Source organism: Podarcis vaucheri (genome assembly GCF_965113315.1).
Source record: "Podarcis vaucheri genome assembly, chromosome: 3".
Lineage (NCBI taxonomy): Eukaryota > Metazoa > Chordata > Lepidosauria > Squamata > Lacertidae > Podarcis > Podarcis vaucheri.
The window spans coordinates 30,400,156-30,414,182 of record NC_138761.1 but is presented as its reverse complement, the minus strand read 5'-3'; the positions used below and the strand labels follow the sequence as shown (position 1 = coordinate 30,414,182).

General features: G+C 42.9%; 1 protein-coding gene across 8 annotated transcripts in view; it reads right to left on the bottom strand.

Moving 5' to 3' along the window:
- Positions 1-1,409: 1,409 nt before the first annotated feature.
- The window catches only part of LOC309529633 (uncharacterized protein), a 69,547-nt gene continuing 56,929 nt past the window's right edge, over positions 1,410-14,027 (bottom strand). For 7 of the 8 annotated variants that reach the window (XM_082218046.1, XM_082218049.1, XM_082218045.1 and 4 more), the window contains 2 exons: positions 10,541-10,748; positions 1,410-1,579 (listed from right to left, as the gene is read on the bottom strand). In XM_082218046.1, the coding sequence (XP_082074172.1) occupies positions 10,605-10,748 (144 nt within the window). In that variant the 3' untranslated portion in view covers positions 1,410-1,579; positions 10,541-10,604. The remainder of the gene's footprint in view (positions 1,580-10,540; positions 10,749-14,027) is intronic. The other variant, XM_082218051.1, reaches the window with a different exon arrangement.

Genomic DNA, 14,027 nt, shown 5'->3' with positions numbered 1-14,027 from the left:
CGGTTTATTTTTTTATTTAAAAAAATCAGTCACTTCAATTTGTTTCTGACCTATGATATTCGGTTAACCTATCAAGTTAAAACATGGTATTGTTGTTGTGAGCCACTGTGGGGGTCTGTTTGAGTCAAAACGCAGAGAGATATACCCTAAATGAATAGTAATAAAGACAGACAGACAGCGTTTCAGGGATGCTAGTGATCTCATTGAGGAATCCTTAATAAGCTTCCCAAACTCCTCAGCCGCTGCTGGAAAACAATCTGAAGACCCTTTGTACACAAGGAGATCAGCTGCCCATTGGACCTGGGAGCACGTCTGATTAATACCTACTTAAAAATCCACATTTTAAATCTCCAGTTAAATCAATTGATTAATTACACCAATTAATCAGATAACGCTGCCAGCCACAATAAAAATTGTATTTGGGTGACATAAATGGCACAGCCAGCATTTTAGTGATGTGTCCAGCTCCGAGGCGGAAGTGCAGAGCATTTTTCTCTGCACGGGGATAACTTCCCCTATAACTTCCAAACTTGTTTCATTGATGCCACACTTCTGGACGCATAATTTAGACGAAAACGAACACAAAGGCAAGATCCTTGAGTCACCTAGTCCTTCTCACCGGAATTGTTTCTAATTGAATGTTAAGATCAAAGTTTAAGTTTATAAGAGTGAAAAACAAGCACAGATAAATAGTTATTATCTGACATCCTTATGAAAATTCATGACCTGCAGCTTTATCGGGGACCTTTTAAGAATTCTAATTGTGAAGTATGCAGAACTGTTAAATGGCTAGTGCTCCAGTCTCTTGATAAGAAGCGAGTTAAATAATTGTCCTGTTTAACTTGTGCTTGTTAACCTTTAAGGTCAACTAGTTTGAACATACGTTTAATGAAATCCTGGAGCCAGAATTTATGATACTGCTGCTGAATGTTAAATTGGACAATTTACATAAGCAGGACATTAACCTTCTGAGTACTAAATAGCATTTTAGCACTTAGCCGCTGGGGACAATAAGGGACATGTTCTATATATTTGTGATTAGCTTGCCTGGAAACTCTCATGATGACCAATTGGCCTACCAAGTTTAGCAGCATAATTAAATGAATGGACTCAGCCTAAGTAAATTATCATTGCTGTGTACAGTATATCATTATAGTCCTAAGGAGGAGGGGGAGGGGGGAGAAAGGATATGAATAATTTAATATTACATTACTAATTTATCAATGCTAAGTGACTGTGAGGAGACTCTCTGTAATTCATTGGTTTAAATTTGATATTTGATTTACTGGTGGTGTGATTAAACTTGAGCCTACTTAATTTCTTTATCAGAAATTTATGGTAACTCAGAATTTATGATAGCGCTCCCAACTGCCCCCTCCCCTCACACACACACACACACACACACACACCTTCCCTTTCCGGCAACGGATGCATTTTTCGTTTTCTTCTTCTTTGTTAATAACAGCAAATGCAAAATCTTACGCATAATCAAGCTTCTCATTAAGCCATTTTTCACAGCTCGCGGCAGCTACTTCCCCTCGCTGGCTGGGTCTCTCGTAAGAGCCACCTTCAGCTTCACCTGCGGGGAAAGCAGGATACAAATTTAACATGTTAACCAACTGATAATAATTACGGTAAATAAATGAAGTGCCTGCCTTGGAATTCCTCTGGGCTCCAAACTTTCCCTATACGAAAGTCATGCCTCCAGGGAAAATATCCCAATCGGATCTAAAAGATAAAGCCAGCCTGATAACCTGCTCCCTCTCCCTGCCTCACACTTACCTATTCGGCTGCTCCTCAAAGAGAAAGCTCGTTGTAGGAACCAGATATGATGAGTAATCAGATTTGTCATTTTTCACAGCTGGCTGCATCTTGCTCCCCCTGGTTACACGCGGCTTGAATCGTAGAGGTGGAAGGGACCTTGAAGGCCATTCAGTCCAACCCCTGCGGTGCAGGAATCTCACGTAAAGAATCCCTGAAAGATGGCCATCCAAGCTCTGTGGGAAAACCTCCAATGAGGGAGGTCCTTCAGAGGGAGTCAATTTCACAGTCATACAGCTCTTACCAGGGCCGTCTTTACTAGGGGGTGTAAGGGGTGTGGGGCACCCGGGTGCTGAATTCTGGGGGGTGCCAGGCCCCTGCTGCTGAAGCCGCCTAAGCATATTGTATTGGGCTGCTATGTGGCGGGGGGTCAGTGGCGCCTTTGACGTGACTGCTCTCGCGCACAGGCTCCGGAACCTTCCCAAGAAGAACTCGTATATTTGTGCTCACAAGGGCCCTCCGAGCTCCTCTAGAAATAAGGTTGCTCCCACAACGAAAGGCTGCCCAAGATGGCTCTCCCATGCATGCGCACAATGCCCGCCCGTCTCATCTTTCAGACACCTCCCTACGACCGTAAGTGCATGCATGGAGTTTTTACACCGACTCCCAATGTGTTCTTTGTCTTCTTTAGAAAAGCTGGTTTTCAACACAAAGCACAAAAAAGCCCCTCCTTTTGGAGCCGCGCAGGCGTGAGTGCTATTTATCAAATGGTAATAGTGACATAAGCATAATAAAAGTTAATTTGGGGGCTAAAGTAAATTTGGGGGTGCTAAAGTTCTGCCCAGACACTGAGGTCCAGCTCCGAGGGCCTTCTGGCGGTTCCCTCATTGCAAGAAGCAAAGCTACAGGGAACCAGATGGAGGGCCTTCTCGGTAGTGGCGCCCGCCCTGTGGAACGCCCTCCCACCAGATGTCAAAGAGATAAACAACTACCTGACATTTAGAAGACATCTGAAGGCAGCCCTGTTCCGGGAAGTTTTTAATGTGTGGCATTTTAATGTATTTTTAATCTTTGTTGGAAGCCGCCCAGAGTGGCTGGGGAAACCTAGCCAGATGGGCGGGGTACAAATAATAAATTACCGGTATTACTACTACTACCACTACTACTACTACTACTACTATGACAGCCTTGGCTCTTAGCATTGGAAAGGAATTCCTAATGCTGCAGACATGACTCCTCTGCACACCCAACCAATCACTGTGTTGTGTGGGAGAGGACATCCTACAGATACCATCATATCAAGAGGTCCAATCCACATTGGGGCTTTAGTGTGACAGCACCTGCCCCACACTGCCTATCAGACAGGCACCTTCTCTATTGACTTTCCATTGCCTGCTAAAATATCCCACTTGGTTTCTGTCCTGGATCTAAATTAATTTTATATATGTACTGCTGTTGTTTTTTATCTTTTTATCTTTATAGTTGTTTTCTAAAATTGTTGTAAAAGGTTGGTTGTTTTTTTTTTACTTTCCTATTCAACAGCAACCGTAGCTGCTTTTCACCACCTAGAAGGAAAACCCATATGTATCCCCCCCCCCATGAAGAAAAGCAACCCAGAAGGATTTTGAGTGTGAAAAGAGCCCAAAGGGGAAAGGGCTGAGCAGCCCTTCTCCACACAGTGTTCAGCTCAAAACGGTATCTTCCAACCACATTTCTTTCAAAAAAAAAGGGGGGGAGAGAGAAAGAAGACTCAGGTAAATTTACTTGCAATTGCATGCTATGTATAGTTTGGCCCTCAGCCATTAAGGTGACTCAGGAGTCCAAGCGGAAGAACTGAGCAAGGCATGATGGATGGCAGTTCAAGAAACCGTGCAGGCTTCCCGGCTGTTGCTGCTGTGCCTTATATAGGCAGAGCAGGGCAGTTATTAGGCCCTGTGTTCAGGTTAAGCCTTTGTGGCTCTGATGAAAGGAGAGACGATGGGAAGGCCATGACTTGCTCCCTAGAGTCTCCATTTACGGCGGACATGGTGGCGATGGGAAAGGAGCGCCGAGGCTCCATAGCCTAAATGCTCTTCCCGGTGCCTGCTGCTGTTCCTTAGTCATAGGGGAAGGGGGAAGCCAATGGGGTTGCAGGACCCCGATGAAACCGAATCTGTCACTGTCGAAGCACGAGAGCAGAAACCTCACGAGATGATTTATACGCTTCAGCCTGGATGTGATGGATCATGCAGATGCCGAGCCCAACTGCATTAGCCCAGCAGCCAGGGTGGGCGAGAACCAACGAGACACCAACAATGGCACTTGACAGGGAGCGGGGGTGGGGAGGAAGGAGATGTCAACATAAAAAATGGCAGTGTTGACATTTATAGTCTGAATCTGATGCAGTTTTGCAAAAGCTCAACAAATTGCTCCAGGATGGATGCATGATGTTAATAATGCTTCTCTCAAAAAAACCCGCTCATTTATAGTGGGGTTTGAAGTTATGCAAAACGATCCTATTTCAGAATCAGAATACTATATGCATTGTTTATAAATGCATTGTCTCAGCGGCCATATCAATACTGGAGGAACAGCTTGTCTGTGATGTTCAAATAGCTCCCTCTCTGACTGCCTTCCTCTGGCTTCTGAATGCTTTGCAATTATCATTTCTGCGGGCTTTTAACTTGACACACTGGAATAGATGTTTTATGTCCTGGCCTTTGCTTGGTTGATTTTGCGCTTCTGATTTCATATTGTGAGTTTAACTACTGCAAACCTCCTTAAGTAATGCATGCGTAAATATCAGAGTATACATTTTTATAAGAAAAAACAAACACACTCAATCAAGGCTGGATTAAAGGGGCAAGGGCTTTAGGCTGAAGCATTTTCTTTGGTCTCGCCCATCGCCAATCCAAACGCTATACACTGTTTTCATTAATTTTCCTGAGACAAGTGCCACAATGAGCACCTGTGTGTGTATAGGTGCACACAAACATTTTCAACTTCACCACTTCTCCTCTCACCTATCCTGTTCTGTCTTCTAGAATGTTCTTTGGCGGGTTCTCGGATTCACACCATTTGGGAAGGAGGCCAACACTGATTTTTAGCATCTTTATGCCACAATTCTCTGCTACAAACGGTACTCAGAACTGCGTGCACATTTTAAAAGCATATAGTAAAACAACCCAATAAAAACCAGCACAGCTAAAACAATCTGCAGTCAAAGTTAACAACAGGACAGGACGACAGCAAAGGAAAAAGAATGTTCAGTGGGCACCTTCTTAGGCAGCAGGCAAAAAAACCCCACAATAACCACTCCGAGACTGGTGGAGTTTTTGCAGGCATATTCTGCTGTGTGTCACTGAGCTGTGCATTACCGGGGGGAGAGGGCGGAGGGCTGGGTCCCTTCACACTCTATGATTCTATGGTTGTTTCAATAATAGTGTGTTAGTTCTGTATTCATACTGGATCATCCAAACATCGGCTACATTCATACCATACATTTAAAGTACTGTGATACCACTTCAAGCAGTCATGGCCTCCCCCAAAGAGTTCTGGGGACTGTATTCTGTTAAGAGTACTGAGCGTTTATCAGGAGACTCTCTAGTCTCCTCACAGAACTACAAATCCCAGAGTTCCCTGGGAAGAGGAATTGATTGTCAAGCCGTTCTGGAATTATAGGTAGCTCTGTGAGAGGAATTGGGAGGCAGACTCTCCAATAAGCAACCCATGGATTATTCGGGATACAGTGATTTCTTAATTGCCTTGGATAGGGAAGGGATGGTGAATAAATAGCATAAATCCTCAGCGATGACCCACTGACCCCACGTGAGAGTAGAGATCTCTCCACTCATTTGCACAGGGGAAGGCACAGGCCCATGTAAAAAGTGCAGTTTTTAATTCCTCCCCCAATTGGGGGCCTTAGGATTCACGGTGATGAAAAGCTTGACCTGTTCCTCAAAATGAAAGATCTCCCACTTCTCCACCCCTCCCTTCTTGGGGTCGGGATGTTTTTTCAGCCTGCTTGGTCTAATATCTCGGGAGGTGGGGTGTCCATGCACTTTCTGGACAACCAAGTCATACAGCCTCCCAGAAGCTTAGGGAGTCCATGATCTGCATCAAGACACTTAGTTAACAGTGTGATTCAACTCAGAAATGTGAAAATCACCCCCAGTTCAGCCCAGTTCACCTGGTATGGGTTTTTAAAAACCTTTTCATTTCACCAGCTGTTGGCATCTGTCTGTCTCAGGAGACAGTGAAAGAGCATGCCCATACTATCTATATCCACCTGAACCATTTGTTAATTATTTGTTTATTCAATGTAACTGCTATGTACTGAGCTGAATCCTAGAACAATAGGATCCAGAATGCAGCAGTCTGATTGGTCCACAGGAACCACCCAATCCAGCTCCAAGTGGAAGTGAATCAGCAACCTGATTGGCCTGCAGGAGCAGCCAATCAGGCTTCTGGAGGAGGTGAATCCGCAACCTGATTGGCCTACTGGAGCAGCCCAGAAATAGCCAATCACACAGGGCCCATTGTGTAAATAATGTATATATAGCTAGACGTTTTGGGGAAAGTTTCATTCATTGCTTTCGGCTATGATATTCAACTGGAAAATTGGGAGAAACTGTGGAGAGTGAATATAAAATTTACGGCATGTACGCTACTAAGAGAAAATGTAATGAAGATGCTATATAGGTGGTATATGACACCTGTAAAACTAGCTAAGATGTACAAAACAGATAACAAATGCTGGAAATGTAGACAAAAGGAAGGGACGTTCTATCATTTATGGTGGGAATGTAAGAAAGTTAAAAGCTTCTGGGATGAAATCTACAATGAAATGAAAAAGATGCTAAGTTATACTTTTGTAAAAAAGCCAGAAGCTTTTCTGTTAGGTATTGTGGGAAAGGACATCAAAAGAAAGGATTGTAAAATCTTCCAGTATGCGGTAACGGCAGCTAGAATTGTGGTAGCGCAAAAATGGAAGCAGAAAGAAATCCCAACGATAGCAGAGTGGAGATTAAAATTGACTGAATATGCCGAGTTGGATAAATTAACAGGGAAAATTAGACATATCAAGGATCAAAAGTTTATTGAAGACTGGGGGAAATTTACGGGTTATCTGGAGAACAAATGTTTTGTAAATACAACGCTAGTGGGATTTAAAGAGGCACTGTAAAGCACTAAGAAGTATTGCTTAATGGAAATAATGTACGAAGGGAGGTAAGAATGGCAATATGTAAGATCGGAATGCGTTAGAAAGAAACAAATACGAATGAATGTCAAGGACGTTGTAGGAAGTCCAAAATGTATAAGATGTACTAAATATGGATATAATGTAAATATAATGGGAAATTAATAAAATTTTAAAACGCAAAAAAAAAAGTTTCATTCATTGCTACTATGAGCTGAATAAAGAGCATGAAATTCACATTCGAGTCTGAGATATTTCAGTAACATCAACTAAGCCTGTGCAGCGTTGCAATGGAGATAACAAAGAACAAACCAGGGAAAGACAGGAGTGGCATGACTTCCATATTGCAAACTTGGTTTGGGTGAATGGATCCTTTATCTGTTTGAACAGTGGGTTCCTCATTAGTATAAAGGGTAATGCCCTTTTACTTTTCTTTTACTACTCTTTTACTGTGACAGCTTCCCAGGTGAAGTGCAGCCACATTTTCAACTAACCATTCTAGGTGCTAATTCCTGTTTAAGCCCAACAACAACCTTGGACCACATTCTAAATATTTTTCAGGGCTCAGTCCTGAGTAGCAGTCCAGAGTAAGTCTTAGAAACTGGGAGCCTGAAGCCAAGAGACAGGGCTGGAAAACAGGCCTGAGCTGCCCCATCCTCCTAGGCACTCTCTAGCTGGGAGGGACGCTCCTGATGAGACACAGGTAGACCATGTTGCTCAAGCAAGACTCAGCTGGAAAAGGAAGTCGTTTTATACTTGTTATGTACTGAGTTGAATAGGATCCAAACTGCAGCAGTCTGATTGGTCCTAGAACAATAGGATCCAAACTGCAGCAGTCTGATTGGTCCAAGAAAAATGCAGCAGTATGATTGGTTGGCAGGAACCACCCAATCATGCTCCAGATATAAGTGAATCCACAACCTGATTGGCTTACAGTAGAATTCCAGAATTAACCAATCATGTGCAGCCCATTGTGTAAATAATGTATATAAAGCAGATACTTTGAGGGGACTTTCATTCATTCCTCCTCACCACTATGAGCTGAATAAAGAGCATGAAATCACTTTGCGACTCTGAGTATATTTCAATACTCCTTCCTGCAACTTGGCTCCCAGTATGTTCAAAGTGTTGGTGCTGCCCTTTAAAGTCCAGTATACCTGAAGGAGCCTCTCCACCCCCATCATTCAGCCCGGACACTGAGCTCCAGTGCTGAGGGCCTTCTGGTGGTTCCCTCACTGCGAGAAGTGAGGTGACAGGGAACTAGGCAGAGGGCCTTCTCGGTAGTGGCACCCTCCCATCAGATGTCAAGGAAATAAACAGCTATCTGACTTTTAGAAGATATCTGAAGGCAGTCCTGTTTAGGGAGATTTTTAATGTTTGATGTTTTATTGTGCTTTTAATTCTGTTGGGAGCTGCCCAGAGTGGCTGGGGAAACCCAGCCAGATGGGCAGGGTATAAATAAATTATTATTATTATTATTATTATTATTATTATTATTAGCAACAGGATAAACCAGTAGCCAACCTGGATGGGTAGGGACCAGCTATCTTTCCAGACAGGCTGCAGTTATGCTGCAGTTGTGCAAATTGGTGGTGCTTTTTTCAACCCAAAGGGAGAAGGCAAGCAAATAGGGAGTACTATCAGGGGCAAGGAGAAAGTGGCCCAGTCAAACTGGGGTTGGAGGAGCTAATGAGGATACCATGTAACTGGGCCTCCAAAACAGGAGGTGTGCAACATTTTTGCTACTAGTTTGTTTCCCTCCTGTTATGAGACTGAAGCTGATGAGGGGCAGGGTGACATATTTTAAGTAATTGATTTTAACTGGAATTCAGTGACCCAGCATTGGCTTAAAAGCAGTGTTTGAATCTCCCGTTGTTCGAGGTGCATTTTGCGACAGGGAATTTCATTAGTCGTGAGCAGCTTCTGAGCTCTGCGCCTAAGATTTCAGATTAAAACTTGCAGAGTGGAAGGAGAGGAGGACCTTTTTCTGCCTCCCCACTGCCACCTACTCTCTGAAGACCAGAGAAGAGAATATTAGGGGTTGGGTAGGCAGAGGAAGGACTAGACCATGTGAAAAATGAACATAATATTTTAGCTGTGGTTCATTCATTTTGAGCTTTGTATTCTTGTTATCAAAAAAAAGCGCACCTAGACATTCTTCTACTTAAAAAACAAAAGCAAAGGAAAACCCACCACCTTCTGAAGTGTCAGTAGCTTGCACCACCAGGAAGTGCTCCCTCATTCACTTTCTTGTAATTCAAAGTCTTACTCTCTGGAGCCACAGAAAAGCCACTTTCACCTCTGTTCCTGCCCCATGGAGGTTGTGCAGAAGGGAATGCGCACATCCCAGCTGAAAAACGCCCCCCCACCACCACCGCCCTAGACCAAAGAGATGTCCACTGGCGGTTGCAATAGAGAGAATACATCTAGGTCAGCCATGGGCCGGTCCACTGTCCCTCAGACCTTGTGGGGGACCGGACTATATTTTTTTTTTGGGGGGTAATGAACGAATTCCTATGCCCCACAAATAACCTAGAGATGCGTTTTAAATAAAAGGGCACATTCTACTCATGTAAAAACACGCTGATTCCTGGACCGTCCGTGGGCCAGATTTAGAAGGCGATTGGGCTGGATCCGACCCCTGGGTCTTAGTTTGCCTACGCATGATCTAGGTGGTCAGCTGGTCTGACATGTTTGAGTTTGAAAGCAACTCAGTGAAGGAAGCACATTTTTCTTATAATGACACCTCAAAGGTATCAGGGCCGAGTATATTTTGTGCTAAAAGAAATCCAGAATGCTGCAGCAACATTGTCCAAATCATTTGCTCGAAAAGACCAAATTCTCAGAACAGTACAAAACCAGAAATTCTGTTACTGTATTTTTTTAAAGAAAAACGAAAAACATGTATATACTTTAAAATGTCAAATATAGGAAGCACGTCTGAAAGCACACGTGTCGTCCAATGAAAACACACTATCAATACTTCCAGTAATCAGTCACCGTTTCACAGAGTATAAAAGGTAAAGATCTAAGGATTTATTACCATCTTCACATTAGTCCCATTTCATTGTCAAACAGAATTGAGATAAGCTATATGTTTGGCCTAGTCATAATGACTAAGGGAAAGGGTTGTGATTGTTTGCTCCTGTACCATTGGGTATATGGGACAAATTGTCCTGGATACTATCTCTAATTCTAAGCAGTATATAAATTTATTGACACCAACTGGGAGCTTGCTTCCAATGCTAACTGCAGTATGTGTGGGGTGGTAGCAGTTTCCTGCAAGATCATAGCTAGAGACGGAAGGCTTAAACCTCCCCTCCCTGTGCCCATGCTATTAGTGTCTAGATTGATGTTCTTATATATGTTTAAAACTGTGTGAATGATGTTTTTATCAATCACACTCTCCTTTGCGCTCATCTCTTTGTTGCACATATTCATGGCACTGTTTGCAAAATGTATGGTTTTGCATTGACGTTTGAAATGAAACTGGACTGGACGGAACCCCCTAAGTCATACATCAGCCTTCTTTAGCTCAAAAAAGTGGTGTGTGTGTGTGTGTGTGTGTGTGTGTGTTTTAAGATACATTGCCTGCGTTACCTGGCTCTATTTTTCTCCTTTGTTGTTGATGTCACTGCAGTGCATCGGTGCTTTCAATCAGCTGTCACCAGGAGTACAAGGAGCAGGGGTCCTCAGAAACAATTTGAAAAGAGCTGTTCCATGTCAGACGTTCGCCTTTCCTTTCCCTTGCTCCGCCTTCCAGGTTATTCTTCACTTGAGACACTTCTTCGTACGTCTGGAAAACGTTCTCAATGAACAAACAAACAAACATCACAATTCGATACATCAAAACTTTGCACTTTTCCACAGAGGTGAAGAAACCCCCAAAGCAATGCATGGACAGAATGTGTTCAGCAGTTATCCCAGTATGATGTGCTATGAGAGGATATTAGTGTGTTGTGGGAAAATATGTTGAAAAATTAAGAGCATTGAGGGCCCATCAAAGGCCCCCGTCTGGCCCAGCACCCTGGCAGAGTATTTAAAGGCAGATGCTCTCGCTTGGAGGGCTCCTCAGTGTGCTGCCTCACACACTATGACCAGCCAGATGCCTGCAGGACAGTGAGGCAGTAGCTCTCTCCCACCATTGCTCTCCAGGGACTGGTTTTCCCGTTCCTTACCACCAGCCCATGCAGGAATCACAACTCTCTGTGAGTCATTGTTCTGGCATTGCCCCTTTCTAATTGGCATCAGTTGGAGAAGAGCAGCTCTAAGGGAGATTGATTTTTTAAAAAATAAATATTTATTAAAGTTTTCACAATATTACATAATGAAAAAGAAAAAAGAAAGAATACAAAGTAAAAAACATAAAAACAATTCCATCTTTTTGTCACTTATCTTTCATTTACTTGTTTCCCGGACCTCCTCATACCTCCCTTTTTTGTATTCCAGTTCAATTTATTAGTTCAGCAATTCCTTTCCCTCCTTATTTTATCCTAATCTTTAATCTTAATATATTATAACATTAAATTTTTACCTGTTAAAAATCCAATTTTTTTCATATTCTTTTATACCATTACAGCTAGAAACCACTTAACTTCAATCCAACATCATTCTAACATTCATTAATTTTGCAATATTTCTGTAAATAGTCTTTAAATTTCTTCCAATCTTCTTCCACCGACTCTTCTCCCTGGTCTCGGATTCTGCCTGTCATTTCCGCCAATTCCACGTAATCCATCATTTTCACCTGCCATTCTTCCAGAGTGGGTAGTTCTTGTGTCTTCCAATACTTTGCAAAGCTCTAAGGGAGATTGAATGGCTTAGCTAAGCCTGCCCAGTGTACAGAGATGAAGCAAAATTGCATGTCCTCAGAGGAGTTTGACAGTTGCATCTCTGCATTATTTACTGCTCTGGTCTTATCCCCTTCCACTCAGCTTTTGCTGTGGGCAGGTCATTCTGCAACACACCTCTGAACTGGTAAGTCTGGCTCACTCAGTCACTCCCAGTGCAGAGACACAGCAAAAGGGTTTGCCCTCAGCAGAGGTTGCCCATCTTCTCTCTGCCTGAGTTACTGCACTGAATTTGCCTTTTTCCAGTCAGAAGGCACATGCAGAACTGTGACTCATGCAGGACCAAATGAGGTGTGTTGTGGCAGTTCTGTGTATTGAAACACAGAACTGCACTCGTCCCTTAGAAAGAGGGGGTGGTGGAAATCTGACATTTCCTAGCGAAAGGAACATGACTGCAATACTTTTGAGGGACCCAGGAAAAATCCAAAAGAATATTTAGCTCCACATTAACTTGTTTAGAATCAGCATGCCAGTTTTATTAGAGGACATTAAGTTTGTCTCCCACTTCCTCCCCCTTTCCCTTCATTTCGAAGAAATTATTCATCTGAGCAAAAGGTTATGTTTTCCTTCTGAATCTCTCTCTCCGCTGTGGTATATCGAAGTATTTCCCAATGACGCTCCTCAAGAATTATTTTAGATAAAAGCACCCATGTAGCAGATTGATGGAAGGTAATGTATTTTTTTTAAATAAAAAAACCCTCTAATTCTCTTCTCTGTAAAACACCCTCGCACAATACAGTCTCCTCCTCCCAAAAGAAGAAAGAACCCCCCTCACACCCAGCCTGCCCCCCCCCCCCCGCTTTACCATGTAGTGTTTAAAATGCATAATCTCTTCTGTTGCTTTGGTAAGTCAATCACACTAACAGGTACAACGGCCTCAGGCTAAGTACAGCAAGTGACAAAAATGCTTTCAGGTTGTCATGTCTTAAAGCTGAAAGGTTGCCCCCCCCCCCAATCCCCACTGCTTATTCATCTTCATCGGCTTGAATAATGCTTTCCCCATGTTGTTATGTGTTGGTAAATTAAAGAAGCCTTCCAGACAGTTCTGTCAACAATTTACTGAAATGTACCTCATTAGTGAGGTTGAGCTGTCACATGAACATAATTTAATCCTACCAAATTATCACTCAAAAACACTAGAATATCCAGACGAAGGAGGCAAGGTTTCGGGGAATGCTGCCACATTTTCCCCGTGGATGAAGTTTCACATGTATTCCTCCCCATCCCCATCCCCCCCTTTAAAAAGGTTCTTGAAGTTTAGTTTACAATACAACACACACCAGCTCCACATTTCACAGTTTATCAGTGCAGATTTATGTGTTTTTATTCAGAAATATTCCCCACTGTAATCGATGGGGTTTACTCTCAGGTAAGTGTGCACATAGATATGCAACCTGATGGATGTTTTAGTTCTGTGCTCTTTATCACAATGGTTTTGTATTTGATTTTAATGTGGGCTTGTCTCTCAAGCTACTTGTGAATTTTTATTGCAGTGTGGTTTTATTGTTGTTCATTTATTGTGGTGTTTTATTCTTATTTCTTATTTTGTATGATGCCTAGAGCATTTACTTTATGAGGTGTCTCATAAATAATAATAATTAATACATGGCTGGTTCAAATACAATAGATTTTCTGCTTAGTTCTGGTGGTAGTGGGGAACAATGTGTGAAGATCTCACACATGTTTATTTTGCCTCATGCCCATGCTTTGAGAAATAGTGGCTTCTCAAAATATGCACAGTCTTTACACATGACCATCTGTATGGCCACACACACATTTTCCCCTACGTGTTGTCTGTTGTACTTTGTCTCCAAACAGGCACTAATAACTGGCTCATTAAGTAGGGGCTTTACAGAGCACTCAGGCAGGCCTCTAAATACAGGCCTGCAGCAGGGTTTGTCTTAGACTAGGGATGAGGAACTTGTGGCCCTCCAAATGTCACTGGACTCCAACTCCCATCAAGCCCACCCAGCATGACCAATGGTCAGGTATGCCTGCATAAGAATATCACATGTGTGAAGTGAGCCAAATAGCACCAAGGCTATGTGTGAAATATATGAACCGCTGATGCCCACTTGGCCCAACTTGTCACCTAACAAACTAAACACAGTTCACCAAGCATTGCTGCACGTCCTACATTTATTTATTTTCTCACAAAACCGGGGGTGGGTGGGGTGTACATGAGACTTTCCAGATGCTACTCTATGCAGGCACTGACTGGATATAGGCCCACTTAG